This window comes from Saccostrea echinata, unplaced genomic scaffold (assembly GCF_033153115.1).
Source record: "Saccostrea echinata isolate AGI-Se365-2 ecotype Australia unplaced genomic scaffold, CSIRO_AGI_Sech_v1 ptg000030l, whole genome shotgun sequence".
NCBI lineage: Eukaryota > Metazoa > Mollusca > Bivalvia > Ostreida > Ostreidae > Saccostrea > Saccostrea echinata.
Window position 1 is genome coordinate 21,933,424 of NW_026889779.1, and position 20,434 is coordinate 21,953,857.

The 20,434-nt window shown below is 33.0% G+C and overlaps 1 protein-coding gene across 1 annotated transcript; it reads left to right on the top strand.

The window, feature by feature from the left end:
* The first annotated feature begins 6,580 nt into the window (after positions 1–6,580).
* LOC133196536 (uncharacterized) lies at positions 6,581–19,948 on the top strand. The gene is made up of 4 exons (XM_061332409.1): positions 6,581–6,722; positions 6,948–7,154; positions 7,347–8,372; positions 19,892–19,948. The coding sequence occupies exons 1-4, from the start codon at positions 6,581–6,583 to the stop codon at positions 19,921–19,923; spliced, it is 1,407 nt and encodes a 468-aa protein (XP_061188393.1). The 3' UTR covers positions 19,924–19,948.
* Positions 19,949–20,434: the final 486 nt, after the last annotated feature.

The window sequence follows — 20,434 nt, forward strand, 5'->3', positions numbered from 1 at the left end:
TTTTATTCTTTATGACTAAGGATCCTTTATTCTGTCCATAATGGGAACTTTAAGTCTCTCTCTTTTAGTCTCACTCTCTTATATATATATATATATATATATATATATATATATATATATATATATATATATATATATATATATATATATATATATATATATATATATATATATATATATATATATATATTCACTTTATTACGTAAGACATACATCTTACTGTATACATTTATAAATATAAACAGTAAGGCATAGCGCAGGGTTTTTTTTAACAGCATAATAAGTATACAATCAGTTTAATGGTGGAGAATGTACAAACCATTTTATTTAATTTGTTTATAAGACAGTAAGACATTCATTACGTAAGTTAAAAGCATGGTACAGAAACTTTCCCAAATTACAAAGGTCCTTAACATTGTGTGTACATAACAACTGTATGAATTTAAACATAGATGGTTTTTCCCAGTAATTTTTTATGCCCCCGGATCGAAAGATCCCGGGGGTATATTGTTTTTGTCCCGTCTGTTTGTCTGTCTGTCTGTTGTCAACTTTAACCTTGCCCATAACTTTTGATTGATTGGAGCTATAACTTTCATATTTCACATGTGTATTTCTTGTGACAAGACCTTTCTTTGGGTAACATCATATTTGACCTTTTGACCTTGACCTTGGAGTTTGACCCACTTTTGCAAAATTTTATGAGACTTTAACCTTGGCCATAACTTCTGAACAGTTGGTGCTTGGGATATCAAACTTCACTTGTGTATTCTCTGTGACAAGACCTTCCTCTGGATATCAACCACTTTGACCTTTTGACCTTGGAGTTTGACCTACTTTTGAAAAACTTTAACCTTGGCCATAACTTTTGAACGGTTAGAGCTAGGGCTTTCATACTTCACATATGTTATCCTTGTGACAAGACCTTCTTTTGGATACCAACCACTTTGACCTTTTGACCTTGACCTAGGAGTTTGACCTACTTTTGAGAAACTTTAACCTTGGCCATAAATTTTGAATGGTTGGTGCTAGGGCTGTCATACTTCACATATGTAATTCTTGTGACAAGACCTTCCTTTGAATACCAACCACTTTGACCCTTTGACCTTGACATAGGATTTTGACCTACTTTTGAGAAACTTTAACCTTGGCCATAACTTTTGAATGGTTGGTGCTAGGGCTTTCATACTTTACATATGTAATCCTTGTGACAAGACCTTCCTTTGGATACCAACAACTTTGACCTTGACCTTGATGTTTTACTTACTTTTAAAAAACTTTAACCTTGGCCATAACTTCTGAACAGTTGCAGCTAGGGCTTTAAAATTTAACATTCTGTTGCAGCTAGGGCTTTAAAATTTAACATTTTTTATCTTTTGGCCTGGATTTTGACTTGCATTTGAGAAACTTTAACCTACACAATTCGCATATTCGATTTTCGTGTAATACGTATATTTTTATGGCGTCCACTTTCTATAGCTAAATTATGTGATGACAGTCTTATCTTGCTAAATTGCTTTTTATAAATGGAAGGAATAGGTTTTACCAAATAATATTGCAGTGTGAAGTGGTAAATAATATTCTTAAATAGCATACATCTAGATGAACATTGATATCTGCAAGGAGATTCTGTACGTAGGTGTCAATAATTCTTTGCTTTATAATCAAGAAATGGCTGTTATAACAAATTCTTTCTTAGTCAGCCCACATATATCCTAACCTAATTTCGAATAATTTATCTTTAATATTGGAAGCCCAGTTCGTGATCTTGCTCATTGGTTGTTCAATTTCCTTTATCATTTTCTCATAACATGATCTCAAAATACAATTCTTACTTTGTAATATTTTAAACCAAAATATATCATGGCCGTGTTTGTGTTTTTTCTAACACATAAAACATATATATATATATATATATATATATATATATATATATATATATATATATATATATATATATATATATATATATATATATATATATATATATATATATATATATATATATACATACATACATATATATATATATACATACATACATATATATATATACATACATACATATATATATATATATATATATATATATATATATATATATATATATATATATATATATATATATATATATATATATATATATATATATACATATACATACATATATATATATATATATATATATATATATATATATATATATATATATATATATATATACACACACACATGTAGATAGATAGATAGATAGATAGGTATGTGTGTGGGTGTGGTTGTTTTAATATACGAAATTAAATTTGCGAGATATTTTCTCATGCATATGGATGAAATAAATAACTTGTATTTCAAGACTATTTTAACATTATAAAAAAGCAAAAGTTATGTTAAAAAATCTGCCATTTCATATTTTGAATTACATTGAAATTAAAGTCTTTCGTGTTGTTAACTGTATACTAATTAAAAACGTGAAGCTATATATTCTTATTATTTAACAGGACATCACTGAATAGGACATCACCATAAAAGAAATGCTTATTATTTACATTTTCCGAGCACTTGAAATACAAAGATGACATCATGAGAAAGAGAAAGATGAGCGCTTTGCAACTGAAATGGGAAATAAAATTATTGACAGCTCTGATATCAATCAGGCAAAAATATTCACTTTGTACTTGTGTTTGTTATTTGACAACATGTAACTCACCGTGCTCTTACCAGCTTAAAATTTGTAATGTGTTTTTGATCTTGTTGAACTAACAGATACATATAATTCTTTCGGTACATTTGAAACGTTAAATAATATGAAAAAAATACATGCAGCACACTAGTGATGAAGCTACACAACTAACAAAGAAATTCTGTCATATTGCAAATTTTGTATTTACTGCAACTCTGTAAATTCGATCTAAATACGATTGGTATGACAGTTTGTCGATCAAGTGCACATTTTAAAAAAGATGTATGTTTTATTTTATTCGTCACCCAAGTATTAAATAAAACTTTGGTTTCAAGACTAAATTAAAAATGTATCTAATACAGACAGACAAACGAACAGATTGACGAGTTGAAACACTTGGATCAGAAATACTTGTTTGAACATGGACTCAAGTAACTTAAGTTACTTAACCATTTACTAGTATCACAAAATAAAAGTTTATGAATTTTTTTTTTTAATTTTTATATTTTAGATGAGGTACATGTACAATGAGAACGATACATATGTAATATCCACGAATGTTCTTTCATCAAGAGCAACAAGCAGGATTTTTGTTACAGCAATAATAAGTGCTGGCCTTAATGAGTGACGTTATTTGGACAATAAAGCACGAAATATGAAGCTAACATACGACTCAAATTTTCGCACTTTCGTTTGCTGAATGCCATTTCTTCCGTCATTTCAATTAAATGAAATTGTTATGTTACGTAAACTGTTTGTTTTACATATACTTGACATAATAGTAGAGAATTACCTTATATTGATATTAGTCATCTGATATGTATGTGCTGATACTTTGCTTTATGCTTATACCTACTCATTATATATTATGATACTTTGACTTTATATGCTTATAACGCTTCATAATGTGATAAATTTGTCAGCATATAATGTCAAAGTATCAGCGTATAATGAAGAAGTATCATCATATCATGTCAAAATATCATCATGTGATGAAGAAATGTCAGCATAGAAAGAAAGAAAGTATCGAAGTATAATGAAGTATCAGCAAATACAATTTTATAGTTAATGTGAAGCAGAGTAGACCGAAAACCCTTGGATAGCGACGATGATTATATATAGAAACTCTGATCAATTTTCTCATTAAAGTTCTCCTCTTTGATAGGCACCTTAGATATGGATGGCTTAACACACCCCCCCCCCCTTTTTCTGAGATTTTAATGATCATTATATCGCGCAAGCTGCTATATGACTTTCCATGTAACATGGCAGAGTTAGCGTGTTTAGGATTGCATGTACATGAAATAGAATTCAGACGATTTGAGCTTTTGTTGGATTTTAAATATCCTTGAATCATCTAAACTTTATTTATAAGATATATTGATTGATTTTTATGATCATAAAATAATAACACCCACTGTCGATTTTATTCCTTTATCAGTAGAGTGACGGAGTGTAAATATTATAGGGAGGTCTATGCCCACTTTAGGTATAAAAATAGACATAGGCGATACACAACATTTAGACTGCATGCAGTTTGCTTTAGTTCGAGATAAAACTATAAATAAGGAAATACCTCTACATCTTCATAAAGCCATATGCTTACAATCTGATTAAAATCAGATCCTCGTTGCTCCTTTTTAACGATGCGACATATCGTTAAAAAGGAGCAACGAGGATCTCAGTCTCACTTTTCCACTATTAATTCTTTTGGTAAAAGTGAGAATGGGATCAAAAGTAAGCTCGTCTAAGTTTTATGGCCCTGGCACCTAATCTTAAGCGACATATCGTTAAAAAGGAGCAACGAGGATCTGATTTTAATCAGATTGCATTTGCTTATCACTTGACAGAGCTGTCTTTGGCTGTCTGTGTCGCTTTCTAATACACTGGTCGAGGCTTGTAGACATAATTTTTATGATTTCTAATTAGTGAAAAAATAACGTAATTTATATATCTTTATTTTAATCAAGGATCAGGTAAAATATGATTATTAGAAATATCTGTCTGGTTTCTGGTTTTATGATGATAATTAAACATCAATTTGCTCAAGTGATAATTTTATGCATAAAAGCCTTATTCGGCGTTTCTGCAAATTATCACTTGAGCAAATCGATTGATCACATCATACCCCCCCCCCCCCCAAAAAAAATCGGAAGACAAGAAATCTGAGTATTAAACATCGAAATCATACAATCATTTCAACTGCACAAGTTTGATCTTCGTTCTTTTGATATGATAATCTTTTGATGGCATTTTTGGGATCTTTGCAATAACGTAACTTAGTAAAATTCTGCTTAAGATCCACCTTTCTCATTTGTACGGGTGATATTTTTATTCGCATGTAAAGAAATGGGAGGATCAGCTCGTCCATTTTGATATCGAACAATATTAAAAACAAAACCTTATACACTCTACATTTATGAACTTTCGTTCTTTCTTTCTAACACATGAATAAATCGAGTACCGATGACAAGCAGGTTGTCTCGTCCGCTAACAATGACATGATACACGGTTATCTATATCGAATATTTATCATAACACATGATAACCCGGAATTCGGACCGCATAACTTATATACAGATAATTTCCATCTTTGTTTTACAGCAATACAGAATATTCCCTTTGGATTGCTATTTTTTCTTCGAGTAAGTAAATTTGAAATGTATTATCAGTTTCATACATTGTCTGGTGTGGATATCTATTATATAAAGCTAATATTTACTAGTCTATTTAGAACAGTATGCCGTGTCCTTATGAGATCCTTTATTACCTTCGCTCATCGAGAATTTTTCATGTAAAATAAAAATGTAAAAGATCATTAATGATAGGTAACAGGGGATCCACGGTTTTGACTTAAAATTACTAGAATATCAACATTTCTAAGCTAAACTAATTTAGTTATGTTGCTCTTTTACAAACTCATATGAACATAGCAAAAAATTCACATTTCTATAGCAGTGACCTTGTTAAAATGTACCCACCTTTGAATGATCTTTCTGGCAAGAATGATAAATTATTTCTCTGCTTCTTCACAAGAAATATTCCTTACTTTTCTTTTCCGTGAAAATGATCCTGTCCAAATGAAATAGGCATGCATCATTGCTATGATAGAGTTTTACATCTATATAGGTCCTAATCAATCTAACATTTCTCGATTTATTTATTTATTTTTTACTATATTTTAGGTTAAAGTCTGGGATAAACTGCACACTTATGCATTTATGCACAAGAACTACATGTACATCGAATTTTTTGGAAGGCGTTTAAATGTAGATAAAATTACATGCATGCAAGGAGATGGGTGAACAAGGAGTGCAGAATGCCTATAGCTTCAGATCTTCTCTGAGAAAAATTTTCTCGGCAAAACTTCTGTTATTAAAAAAAGTAATGTGGTATTCGTGGGATTCGAACCCTAGCAATAAAAATCCTGAGTATCACTTTCCCTTGAGACTTACATGCTAACCAATACGCTACAAAGATCAGTTATAACTGACATTTATTTTTTTCACCTTCATGTTTGTCGCACTACAGGCATTTCGCTCGACTTGTTCGCCCATCTTTTTTAAAACAGTTTTTCCGTATATTTAAAATACTGAGATTTTGATAGTTTTTTTTTTAAATTTGGGTTTGTGTGACAAAGGTCGGTAACCATAGTAATTCGGACAGACAGACACCGGGTAACGTGATCCCTAAGTGTCGCTCTGCTCTGCAGGCGACACAAAAATCAGTATATTTCAAGTTTAGTAGCATAGTTTAAGTATCCAGTTTAGTTTTACATGATAGAATTAAAAAGATGGCATAAAAAAATCAAACTAAATCAATGCAGATATTTGACTTCATAAGTATGCATTGGAAAGCAATACTATTAGTTATAGTTCAAATTGTTTGTTTAGGAGCAACACCATGCTTTTCAATAAAACGAATGTGGAGCGAATTTTGGCTCTGATCATTGGATGTCTAGGAATGATTGCTGCAGGCTCCATTTATGCTTTTGGAGCCTATATAACCTCGGTTAAAGCGCACTTTAATTATACACAATCACAAGGTATGTAACAGGAATTACTCTGCATCTAAAATTCAATTTACAAACATTTTTAAAAGTTCAAGATAATTGTACAGCCAAAAGTATTAAAGAACTATAATCTTGAAATTATATTGGAAATATTACGAATAAGTCGTTTCTGCGATCCAGGAGAAAACTCCATCATACCCAGAACTTAAGTGCGTTTCTCTCAGTTTAATTTTGATTTTGTTTGAACAATGATTTCAGTGGAAATTCTTGGATCCATGTCAAACTTCGGAATATCACTTGGTTTCCCCGCTGGAATGATGTGTGAGAAATTAGGACCAAGATGGACGTCATTAGCCGCCTTACTTATAGCAACACTCGGTTACTCTCTTCTGTACAGCACCACATTCACAGAACCATTCTATCATAAAAACGTTTGGCTTCAGTACATCTATTATTTCCTATCAGGCTTGTACATAATTCTTGTTTAGTTTTAATTCTATAAAAAATAAAGGAAACCTTCATACTGAGACATAAAATAGAGGCACGCCATTATCAATATGTAAGATACTTAAGAATTATATCTCTGTTTTAAATGGGATTTCGAGCTATTTTCTTTTCATTTATAGCTTAAGCATTATATATTTTTTTTCTATGTAGGATTTGGAGCCATCTTCATGTATATGGCTTCTTTAACCACAAGCATGACTAACTTCCATCCAAAACACAGAGGGAAAGTTGTTGGCATATTAGACGCCTCCTTTAGCGGCGGACCAGCATTATTTTCTGCTCTCTATGGAACTATTTTTGCCAGAGGTCACACAAAGGACGAGCAAAACCAGAACCTTGGTGGGTTTTACCTCATGGAAGCCATTTCGTTTGCTGTGGTTGGAGCTCTTGGTATTCTCTTTTTGAAACAAGTAACGTTCGATTTCGACTTGGAAGTAACTAGAACCGTTAATTCAGATACTTTAGAGGACCAAACTTCTATAAAACATGAACATAAAGAACAGAGGGAGATTACAGGGCTGAAGTTAATACGGAGGTTTGATTATCACTACCTTCTGTGGGCTTACATATTTTGTGCCGGTCTACAACTTACTTTCCAAAACAACCAAGGAACATACTTGAAGTCATACAATTTAGAAAAGTATACAACACTATTTACCACATTGAATCCCATAGCAGGTGTAGTCTCCAAATTTTTTGCGGGGTTTCTCTCAGACGCTATTGTCCATAAAATTCCGCGATCAGGTATACTCTTGATATTTAATGTAGTACAAACCATATGTTTGGGTTTATGTATTTTCTTTTCCGACAATCTCATCCTTTTCACTATCATCGATCTTGTCATCGGCTTTGCAAATGGAGCCCTCTGGTGCCTAACTCCAACAATGATGAGCGAATTCTATGGCATGAAAAACTTCGCTCGAAACTGGGGCAGCATGATGCTTGGGAATGCTTTTGGCGGGCTTGCAATGCAGGAGATATTTGGTGCTTTGTATGACCTTAAAACGGACTCAAACAATCAGTGTTTTGGCCTTCATTGCTTCACTTGGAGTTTTATTATGTTAACCGTTCTTAGTTTTTGTGCAACAATTTTTCACTTGGGATTACTTCAGAAAAAGTTAGATGAAAAGAAATACGAGGGTGAAAATAACTACGTTGAGTTGTGCTGCTCAAAAGGTATTTAATGTATTCATTTTAACGTGTTTTATTTATTTTATATATGTGGCTGATCAGAGAAAGGCAAAACTAAACATATGTAAGGAGTAATAGAAAAAAGAAAGAGATTCAGTGTAAATGTTCCACAAAATAGCCACAATATCCACTATTTAATGATAGGGTAGTAGTGGTCATTGTGATGACAAATTGACACGACAAGCCGAATAATCTAATAATAGAACGATTTTCATAGAAAAAAAATAATGAAAAGGATTGTCTTTTTCATATTTTATGTCATATTGAAATGTATAAAGACAGTTTAATAACGTCTATTCGGGGCCGACGTTTCGAATCCTCTATCGCTCTTCAAGTATTTCATTTAAATACTAGTTCGTAATAACGTAAGCATACTTTTGCAAAATTGTATCATTTTGCAAGCATTTTTCAATATTCATCGGAAAAACATAATTAATTCAATTCGCGTATTCAAATGCTCATACGGTCTTCTTTAATTGACCCAAAATGTTTTTATTGTCTACCTGATCAATACATAGGGCTCACGGAGGGTGTGACCGGTCAACAGGGGATGCTTACTCCTCCTAGGCACTCGATCTCGGCTCTAGTGTTTCCAGGGGTCCGTGTTTTGCCTTGTTCACGATTCGTTTTGTTAACTGGATTTACGAGATTGATCGCTGTTCGTTTTACATTTGAATCAGGACTGTTCTGAATTGTTTTCTGGGAATATTAGACAAGTACACATGGTACTTCCATCGTTCAGTACTCGTCCTTCGCCCTGATAAGCACGAGTAAGTTTCTCAAACGCATTTGCATTTTCTACACAACCGGAAAGAAATTCCGATTAAAACTCAATGAAATATGTGGAGATAACGAACAGTATTCGAGCCCAAAAGTCCATTAAACATTACAAAATAGGAGCAGAACAAACACGGACCTCTAAGACATCAGAGGTGGGATCAGTTGTCATGGAGGAGTGAGCATCCCCTGCCGACCGGTGTCGCATAATATTTGGTCCGCCTCGTTTAAAGGTCCGGGGGGACCTAATACGATATCATATAAGGTCCGCCTTTTATAAGAAAAGGTCCGGCCCGTATAAGAAAAGGTCCGCCGAAGTTTAAAGGTCCGGGTGGTGCAAAATGTTTTAATCTTGACTTAAACACATAAAATTAAAGAGAGTTTGTTTACATGATATGAAGAAAGATTAAGGATTTACCCTAGCTGTTGTGTTTATTTATTTATTTTTTTTTTTTTTTACAATATATCTCTTAGGGCAGGAATTGCTACTCCATGTTTAGTGTGCTTTTAGCAATACCGTTTAGGGTAATGATTTTTAAAAAAATTAATGTCGCATTTATTGGGCTTGTGTTTGTTTTTCCACAGCATTTGCTTTGTGTAAATTAGGACGATTAAAGGTGTGAAATCTGCCGGTGTGTATAGGCAATAAAACAATGGGTGTGTGAAGTATTCGTATGCCTGACAGGTACCCGCAGGTATAGCCCGCGGCAGATAGCAATGACAATGTAATGGTCACGTGTTTGCTTTAAATCAATAGATATGAATTCCCTATTTTAATAAATTATGCTGAAGAACAAATTATAATACTATTATGATATTCATGCGTACACATCAAAATTGTGATATAATTATATAATTATATATAGTCTATTTTTATTACAATATTTAAAGAAATTTCTTATTCCAAGTGCATGTAGAGTTTAATACTAAGACCGATAAAAAAATAAAACATGTATATGCTTCCCTTTAGTTTTAACAATTAACTTGTTTTCAGTTTATAATAATATTTTGCCCTTTATTTGTGGATAGGGTAATATATAGCCTAATGTTGTATTCGATCTGTATTTACTGCAGAAACAAAATACATGTAATGTTAAAGCTTAAAACAGGTAATTCAATATCGAAAACATATACATCAGATTTAAAGTATAATCATGGTTTGGATTTAATTCTTTCTTATAAAAATATCACTCTTCCTCGTCATAATGAACTACATATGAAATAATATTTCATTTTTGTATTTTTTTTTCTTTGCCAAAAGAAAAAGAAAGAAAAAGAAATTACACATTTTACTCTGACTATAATAGACAGACTGTGGGATAATCTAGCAGGCTGTATTGCTTGACGGATTAAAATTTGAAATCATTATTGTAAAATATTTTCTTTTATTACCGACATGAAGCATTTTGGGCAAAGTTGAATGTCCAGTTCTATATACAAGTCATTTATGTATCTCACGTCTGTATGAGCGGGTGAAGGGGGAGGGAACATCAGTTGATCCTCTTCCTTTTTTTTTTGCGTATCAAGGAATTTCTATTTTCTACATTAATTTGTGCTATAACCCCCCCCCCCCCCCCCACACACACACAAATGCACCCAGAAATATACGGAGTAATACTGAGCTGTCTGGAGCTTGATTGAGAGTGATCTCCCGTGTAGAATTTTCTACGCGGTGAAAACCAATAAAGTGTATTGTTTAGTACCACTACACCTGCTCAAGAGTTTTTGAAAAATTCTTTACGAAAGCTAGGAACATTGCCAATCTCCTTAAATTATCCTTTTCGAAGTCCTCAGTCATTCTCCGTGGTAACCATGGAGGAAATAATATAGTCGGTCTCATGTAGTCATGACAGAATTTTTGAAGTTCGATTTTCATAAATGCTATACATTGCACATATGTTGTTTCGGATATAATGATTATACAGGCGCGGATCAAGAATTTTTCCAGGGGGGGGGGGGGGGCATCCCAGTCAAAAAAATTTCTAACCCAAAAATTTCTTGACAAGGAAGAAAAAAAACGTAAAATCCAATTCCATTTCCAAAACGTGAAAAACACCTATTTCGTGGTGGTGATGGTAGGGTCCACGTTTTCTAAGGGGCCCAAAGTCATTTATTTACTTCAGTATATACTTTTAATAACTCTGCAAATTCCAGATGGGGGGGTCCCCCCGACTGCCCCCCCCCCCCTAGATTTGCGCATGTTATATGAATAATTTCGGTAGTGGCTGGAGAAATTTCCGGTAATACATTGCATCTCAGGTGAGGAAGAGGGGGAGGGGTGGCAATAACACCTTCTTTAAATTTCCATCTGCTCCTTGCGTATCAAGTACGTAGAAAATAAACACCATCTGGTGTATTACAGATTTCTGTTTACTTGTCACACAAGGCATTTACCACATACATTATGTACGTAGCGTTGATGAACCCCTTTCTTTTTTTTAAGGTGATTAATTTCCCAATTCATTGTATAAATACAGAAACAAATACTCCCTCTTTTCATGCTGTATGAATCAAAGTCTATAGATACGGATACAGTACAACTAATATGATCATTCTAACAAAACATTTTTGTGATATACATGGATAATAAATCTGAACATATCTTTTGATTGTATGTGGTGAATATATTCTAGATAAATATACATTGTACTACCATTATACATTCAGATTCGTCACTGCCTTTTATAAAAGAATCGTCCTACGATTTTCCAAGACCTTGACATAAAATAAGAGGCCCATGGGCCACAACGCTCACCTGAGTCAATAAGGCCCTGCTGTTTTTCATCAGCAAATTTATTCTAACATATCTTCGAATGTAAAATATTAATCACTATTGTGACCCCACCCTACCCCAGGTGTCATGATTTTTATAGATATAGCGCTAGCCCCACCCTACCCCACGGGGTGACGGGTCATGATTTAAACAAACTTGAATTTACACTACCTCAAGATACTTCTATATCAATGTGACTAAACATGGCTTTGTTGTTCCTGAAAAAAAGGTTTTAGAATTTTTTTCCTATACATTCACATCCTAAACCCTGACAGTGCATTGTGGCCCACCCTACCCCTAGGGAGTCATGGTTTGATTGATTGATTGATTAGGGTTTAAAGGGGGAGGAAATAAGCACCGCCCTCAATTTTACCTGGTCTGTGAACCCCTGTCAATCAGATGAAATTAAGCCTGAGATTGGATACTGAAAACTGATTGACATTTTGTTACCTGCCGTTGTGTATATCTTGTATACCTCGGCTGGGGATCGTACCGATCATTGAATAAACATTCAGTCTTTGATGCCTACCGCATATAATTTATAACATCGTGATAAAGAAGCAGCCAGAGCTAATATTATTTTTTTTTTTAACTTTATGATAAAGTAATTAGCCATATATAATTTATATTTAATCAGTCTGTCAAATAATTAAATAAATGAAAAAGAAAATCAGTCATATATCTATTTAAATTGTAATTAAGAAAGGGGGGTTCATTTCACTATACAATCTATAATGCAGTATAGATTATCCAAATTTACACGTACATCGATTTTACTTAAAACAGAAAATACCGAACTGCATTGGAAGCATCGTGTAATTTAATAAAATAATAATTCCTTTTTTATAATTATGAGATAGTCATATTGTCCAAGTTAAAAATTTTAAGACGTGTAATATTTCTTCGAGACATTGTGATGAAAGTTACGGTAAAATAACCAGTTTTAAAGAGAACTAAGCATTATTATAAAAGCTGTCATTGCATATACAAGTTATGTTTAGAATTATGTATCCCGAGGAAAAAAAGGAGGATAAAGTGATTATATTCCCGTTTCGTCTACCTGTCGGAGAAACAATACGCGGATGCCTTGACCATTTTTTACGGAACATGCATGCGTCATGGGTTAATCAAATAGGAAATATACAAAAAATATTTATCTAATTTATTATATATTTTCTACAAAACTTAGCCTTCAAACAGGATTTCTAAGTTTTAGAGAGTTAATTATTCAGGACTGCGCTTTTTTTTCTACTTTCGTTTTGTGAATGACTATTTCCCTCGGTGTCGCCAGCTTACAACCAAAGATTTGAAATTTATTAAAGCACAAAATTAAACTAAAATTGTCTCCTATATTCAAACATATTTTTTTTAAAAAGAATTGAACTAAAGGAATCAGTCTACATAAAAAAATTAGCATGTTTTATTTCATAAATTTGACGATCAACATTTCGATTGACCAACACGCGAAGTTAAACTATGTCTTAGGAAAACATTTACAGGTAATATACACGTAACATCCTGTGTATATAGGTAGGTATACACAAGCCAGCTTGGTTCCCTCGGGGCTTCACAGCCGTTTCAATTAAGCTCCACCCCACACCAAACTTACCTGAGGAAAACCGACCGGTTGAAAACCTCGGCCTTTAACGCCGAGTCGGCTATATTTCAGCCATATTCCGGCGGAAAATTAATTTTATATGACCTGTTATCATGGTTTAAACAAATTTGAATCTACAATACCTAAGGATGTTTCCATATCAATCTGACTAAAGATGGCTTTGCTGTTCTTGTGGAGAAGATTTTTCGATATATATATATATATATATATATATATATATATATATATATATATATATATATATATATATATATATATATATATATATATATATCCTATGTAAAACTTTGATCCCCCATTGTGACCCCACCCTACCCCGGGGGTCATGATTTGAACAAACGTACATCTACACTAACTGATGATGCTTCCATATTAATATGACTAATCATGACATTGTTGTTCTTAAGAAGAAGATTTTTGAAGACTTTTTCCTAGATATTCCTATGTAAAACCCTAATCCCCCGTTTTGATCTATTACAAAGAGAAAATTATAGACAGGGTTTTTTTTCTGTAGCATGAAAAATAGAGAACGGGGCAGGGCGGACCTTAAAACGCAGTATAATAAAAGCCCCGCCTTCTGTATTTCAGATATCGTATTATTACAAGGCGAAAACTTTGAACAGGTTTATTTTCGTAGCATAAAAACTAGAGAAAGAGGCAGGGCGGACCTTAAAACGCAGTAAAATAAAAGCACGCCCTCTGTTTTTCAGATATTTTACCATTAGAAAGCAAATATTTTGGACAGGGTTTATTTCCGTAACATAAAAACTAGAGAAAGAGACAGGGCGGACCTTAAAACTCAGTATATTTAAAGGTCCGCCATCTATAATTCAGATGTCTTACTGTTAGAAAGAAAACATTTTGGACAAGGTTTATTTCCGTAACATAAAAACTAGAGAAAGAGACAGGGCGGACCTTAAAACGCAGTATAATAAAAGGTCTGCCCTCTGTTTTTCAGATATCGTACTATTACAAGGCGAAAAGTTTGAACAAGGTTTATTTTCGTAGCATACAAACTAGAGGTAGGGCGGACCTTAAAACGCAGTATAATAAAAGGTCCGCCCTCTATATTTCAGACACCTTACTATTACAAGGCGAAAATTTTGAATAGGGTTTATTTTCGTAGCATACAAAATAGAGAAAGAGACAGGGCGGACCTTAAAACGCAGTATAATAAAAAGTCGGCCCTCTATATTTCAGATATCTTACTATTACAAGGCATAAATTTTAAATAGGGTTTATATTTGTAGCATACAAACTAGAGAAAGAGACAGGGCGGACCTTAAAACGCAGTATAATAAAAGGTCCGCCCTCTATATTTCAGATATCTTACTATTACAAGGCGAAAATTTTGGACAGGGTTTATTTCCGTAACATAAAAACTAGAGAAAGAGACAGGGCGGACCTTTAAACGCCATATAATAAAAGGTCCGCCCTCTATATTTCAGATATCTTACTATTACAAGGCGAAAATTGTGAACGGGGTTTATTTTCGTAGCATACAAACTAGAGAAAGAGACAGGGCGGACCTTAAAACGCAGTATGTTTAAAGGTCCGCCATCTATAATTCAGATGTCTTACTGTTAGAAAGAAAACATTTTGGACAAGGTTTATTTCTGTAACATAAAAACTAGTCAAAATGGCAGGGCGGACCTTAAAACGCAGTATAATAAAAGGTCCGCCCTCTATATTTCAGATATCTTACTATTACAAGGCGAAAATTTTGAACACGGTTTATTTTCGTAGCATACAAATTAGAGAAAGAGACAGGGCGGATCTTAAAACGCAATATAATAAAAGGTCCGCCCTCTATATTTCAGATATCTTACTATTACAATGCGAAAATTGTGAACAAGGTTTATTTTCGTAGCATACAAACTAGAGAAAGAGACAGGACGGACCTTAAAGCGCAGTATAATAAAAGGTCCGCCCTCTATATTTCAGATATCGTACTATTACAAGGCGAACATTTTGAACAGGGTTTATTTTCGTAGCATACAAACTAGAGAAAGAGACAGGGCGGACCTTAAAACGCAGTATATTTAAAGGTCCGCCCTCTATATTTCAGATATCATACTATTACAAGGCGAACATTTTGAACAGGGTTTATTTTCGTAGCATAAAATCTAGAGAAAGAGGCAGGGTGGACCTTAAAACGCAGTATATTTAAAGGTCCGCCATCTATAATTCAGATGTCTTACTGTTAGAAAGAAAACATTTTGGACAAGGTTTATTTCCGTAACATAAAAACTAGTCAAAATGGCAGGGCGGACCTTAAAACACAGTATAATTAAAGGTCTGCCCTCTGTTTTTCAGATATCGTACTATTACAAGGCGAAAATTTTGAACAAGGTTTATTTTCGTAGCATACAAACTAGAGATAAGGCGGACCTTAAAACGCAATATAATAAAAGGTCCGCCCTCTATATTTCAGACACCTTACTGTTACAAGGCGAAAATTTTGAACAGGGTTTATTTTCGTAGCATACAAACTAGAGAAAGAGGCAGGGAGGACCTTAAAACGCAATATAATAAAAGGTCCGCCCTCTGTACTATTACAAGGCGAATATTTTGAACAGAGTTTATTAAAAGTTATCGTAGCGTAAAAAAAAAACACGTTAAAATGGCAGGGCGGACCTTAAAACGCAGTATAATAAAAGGTCCGCCCTCTGTTTTTCTTTTTTCCCACATACATGTATCTCACTTACAAAGCAAAAATTATGGAAATGCTGTAAGTTCCTATTTTTTTTTCTTTGTTGGTTCGTGTGTTTTTCCAGGGTGAAAAGATAATTAGGTTTTTAATTTTCGGATGGACGCTAAATTAACTTAGAAAACTCTTGGAATGGCCTAATTGTGCATAAGAATTGCATATATACTACATGTACATGTAGTAGTGTACATTTTTCATTTAATATGCTGACAAAAAGACAAAACTTTAATGTCAATTAATTATCCTCTCTATGTACGTTTGCAGGAGATGTGTCTACTGTATTGTATATCTATATGCAACCATAAACATCTGTCTGAAGGGACCAAGGATATATATTATCATTTAATTAGTAATGTTGATGACGTGCAACAAGAGAACTATAACCCCCCCCCCCCCCATTACACACACATAAATAAAAAAGAAATAGCCGCTTAAAGTCGTAGAAAATCTAATTTAAACCAAAATCAAAATAAATATAAAAAATATTAACAAAAGAACACGACTTGGTGGTGTTTTATGAATTTTTATATCAGTCACGATCTCAACAGACACTTTCCTTTTTATTTTAGGTGGAAATACATGTCAAGTTGCTCTGTAAAACCCCTCTGTAAACAGTATGGGTGGATAAGATTCTCCCTAGTAAGAAGGTGGAAAAGGAGAAAATTCTGTACTGAAGCGTACTGAGTATTTCCTATGGTGGATAATAAAGCCGGGGTTGTTTCTTCCAAGCTCGCTGCATGTCATTTCCGAAATTTTGCATTGCATTTCCGACATTTTTTGTTTTCATTTTACAATACAATCAACACTAAATCTAGTAAAAATACGAAGTTTAGTAATAAAATGCAATAATTTCAATAATAAAACATGTAATTTTTGATCACCAAATTTTAATGCCCACTGAATTATATGTGTTTGAAAGCACCGAAAAACAGAATCTCCTCAACATTGATTACTTTATTCCGTCAAACATAGTTTCTGTATGTCATAAATTCTATCTAAACCTTTCTGATCTCAAATTCAGTCTGATTATCTTGATTTGAAAAGATGAACAAAAATTCAGAACTTACACTTACATGTGTCCGAGGACAAAATGGTCATAAGATTCTTTTAAATATAAGCAGAACTTATTATTTGGAAATCAATGAATTATTCTTGATTTATTCTTTAATTTTTTTACATGTATAAGGGAAATTTCAATTTTGTTTTCATTGCCGGAAAAGTACTTTATGGTGATAAATGTCAGAGATGAAAATTTTAAAACGTCAGAAATGAAAACTACAAAATGTAGGGAATGAAATAAACAATATTTAAAAAAAATTCCGGAAATAAAATCCTATGCTAGGCTCATTTTCCAAAAGGGGAGGGGTCTTTAAACCCAAGCTCGTTTTTCCGGGAAAAAATATTAATGCGGGAGGAAAGTCTACAACATCAGTACTTTTTAAACTATTTGACATGTATCAGCATAATTTTGCTATACCCCACCCACCAAAAATACAACAACACCATTTATAATCTTTTCCTTTTTTGGGGGAGGGGGTGTTTTATTACTTAAAATGTTCAACTCGATTGACTTTGGTTTGATTTTGCCAATTAATGCACATCTTCCTTAACCAGTGTTAACCCCGGGGTAATATCAAGTAGAATGAAATAATCGTTAGTCTTTAACTGGATAAGAAACGATGGTTATAAAAAAACGGGGGATATGCGACTTCAAGTTCCGTCAGGTGAGACAATAGGCCTACCCCCCAAAGCACAGACATGTTGTTTTAACAACAACGGGATAGGCTAGTACACCGTAACACAAGTCCCTGTCAAAGTGACCCTCCAATTATTTTATAGTTAGGTACAATATGAATCGTAAGAATTATGCATGATTATTATTAATGATATAATGAAATATCTTTCGAAAGATATGAAAATTCTTTTTGGGAAGTGGAAGTCGAACGTTGTTAGGAAAGAGACTGTAATGAAATGATCATTGTTGGACTTACGAACACTATATACTGAACAATGTGCCAGTGAAGGTATGCGTATTATATATATGTATTTTTTTTATTTTGCAATGATAATATTGATATCACTTAAACTATAAAAGACACATGTCGTACATGATTTTCCCATAAGGTAACTCGATCAACAGATCTTTGCATCTTTATATTTTTTGTTTTGTGCACTACCTGGGAGGTATGTACTACGATAAGGAGCTAACAGTTAATCAGTGCTAACATCAAATTTTGAATAATTTTTTGATAGATAATTTGAGGTTTTGTACTGAAATATATCATAGTATTAGAAATATAATTAATTAAAATTGGCTAACGAAATCCAGCAACTAGCGATATATCGCAAGACTTGATCCTTTTAGTATATATACAATGTACATACATGTACGTCCCTGGAACTCCATTTTGCTGGGAGGGACACTTTTATAACAACTATACCTTAAATAATTTAAAAAGATTAATAAAGCAAATTAATTTCGAATCAATAAAGGAGAAAAATCTGCATATTAAACCGAAGGCGGACCTTTTATTATAGAGGCAGGCCGGACCTTATATGTTATCGTATTAGGTCCCCCCGGACCTTTAAACGAGGCGGACCAAATATTATGCGACACCGGTCACACCAGCCGTGTGCTCCTTGTCATGATCGGGAAAAATCCGTCGACAAGTTAGTGTGTAAATAATGGCCTAACAATAAGTATGAAAAAAAGTCAGTCAGCATTTGACTTAATGATAGATTATATTTGCCGACAAGGTCATTGTATCGACCACAGAACTTACGAAATGATGACCTTAAACGAGACTGCTGATGTTCTTAAATTATGGTGAAATTTACATTGGAAAAAAACATGTCAAAAAAAAAAAAAAAAAAAAAAACAGCTGAAAGGCACACTAGTTCTTATTCCCAAATCATAATTCATAGCAAACTTGAAGAAATTAAAGCTGCGTTTGTGCAAAAGGTGGAGCAACTAAATACATGTATTAGAAAAGAAAATTTCATTCATAAATGTGGAACCATAAAAATTGCTAATTTAACATATATTTGTTTGCGTCCTTGTTTGGTAGCAATGTAATTGCTTTTAAAGTGTGCATTTTTTTAAAATAAAAAACATGCTAGGTTAAAAGTTTTATAATCTGTATATGATACGGATATACAGTTTAAAATAATACAGAATACAAATTCATAATTTATTTCCTTCTCTGCAAAGTTATGGTTATTTTGAAAACTGAAACTTTCTGACGTACGTTGACCAACTTTCTAACGTACGTTGACCATTTCCTAATTTTACAGTCAACAAAGAATCAAAATGTGGTTTTAAAGCTTACATGTATACTGTATATTTCAAAGAAATATAAGGTATACAATGTGGTTAACTATTGCATTCGATTAAGGAGGATTTAATCAATTGGTTAGACCACTGATTGCCATTTGTCGTTCAGGACCACGAGGGTCATGTTTAGCATGCCTTAATTAAGTCTCAACTCAATTTTCAATTCAACGAATTTGAATTTGAGATATTAAAGACATTGCACCGGTATGATTTTATAATTTGAAATGTAATACTTGAAACAAATGCATTGTTACACGTTTGATACAATTTATTTTTTTTTCTACTTACACAGATGAAGAAAATGGAAATCCAGTGAGATACTAGAAAGAACAGATTTTTTTCAGAAGAAATGAATATTATATTTAAACAAATATTTTTACTACAAATTACTTTCACTATTAGGAAACTTTTATGAATTGTAAGAGATTATACGTATTAGAGCATCACTTTTTTTTTTTTTATTTTTATTAAGATCATAATTCCCTTTTAACATGTTCCAATCGCATAAACTGTATTGTCATTAAAAAAAAAAAAAACTTTTGGACTGTTTTGTATACCTGTATACAAACGTTCCCAGTATTTCATAATGCATAAATCAGTGCGTTTAGTTTCAATTTTAGTGGACGATGTTGCCACTTATACAAGTAATAGAACTTGTTTGATTTTTAAAATTATATAATTTTATAACATTATTCTGTATGTTTCTTTGTCTGAATGCAATATTTATCAGAATACGAAATCTTGTTTTATGATTTTGATGAAATAAGAAGCACTTGTTTATAAAAGTAGGGGAACTTTGAGGTCTACTCGTGACTTTACGGACCTGATCAGGTAA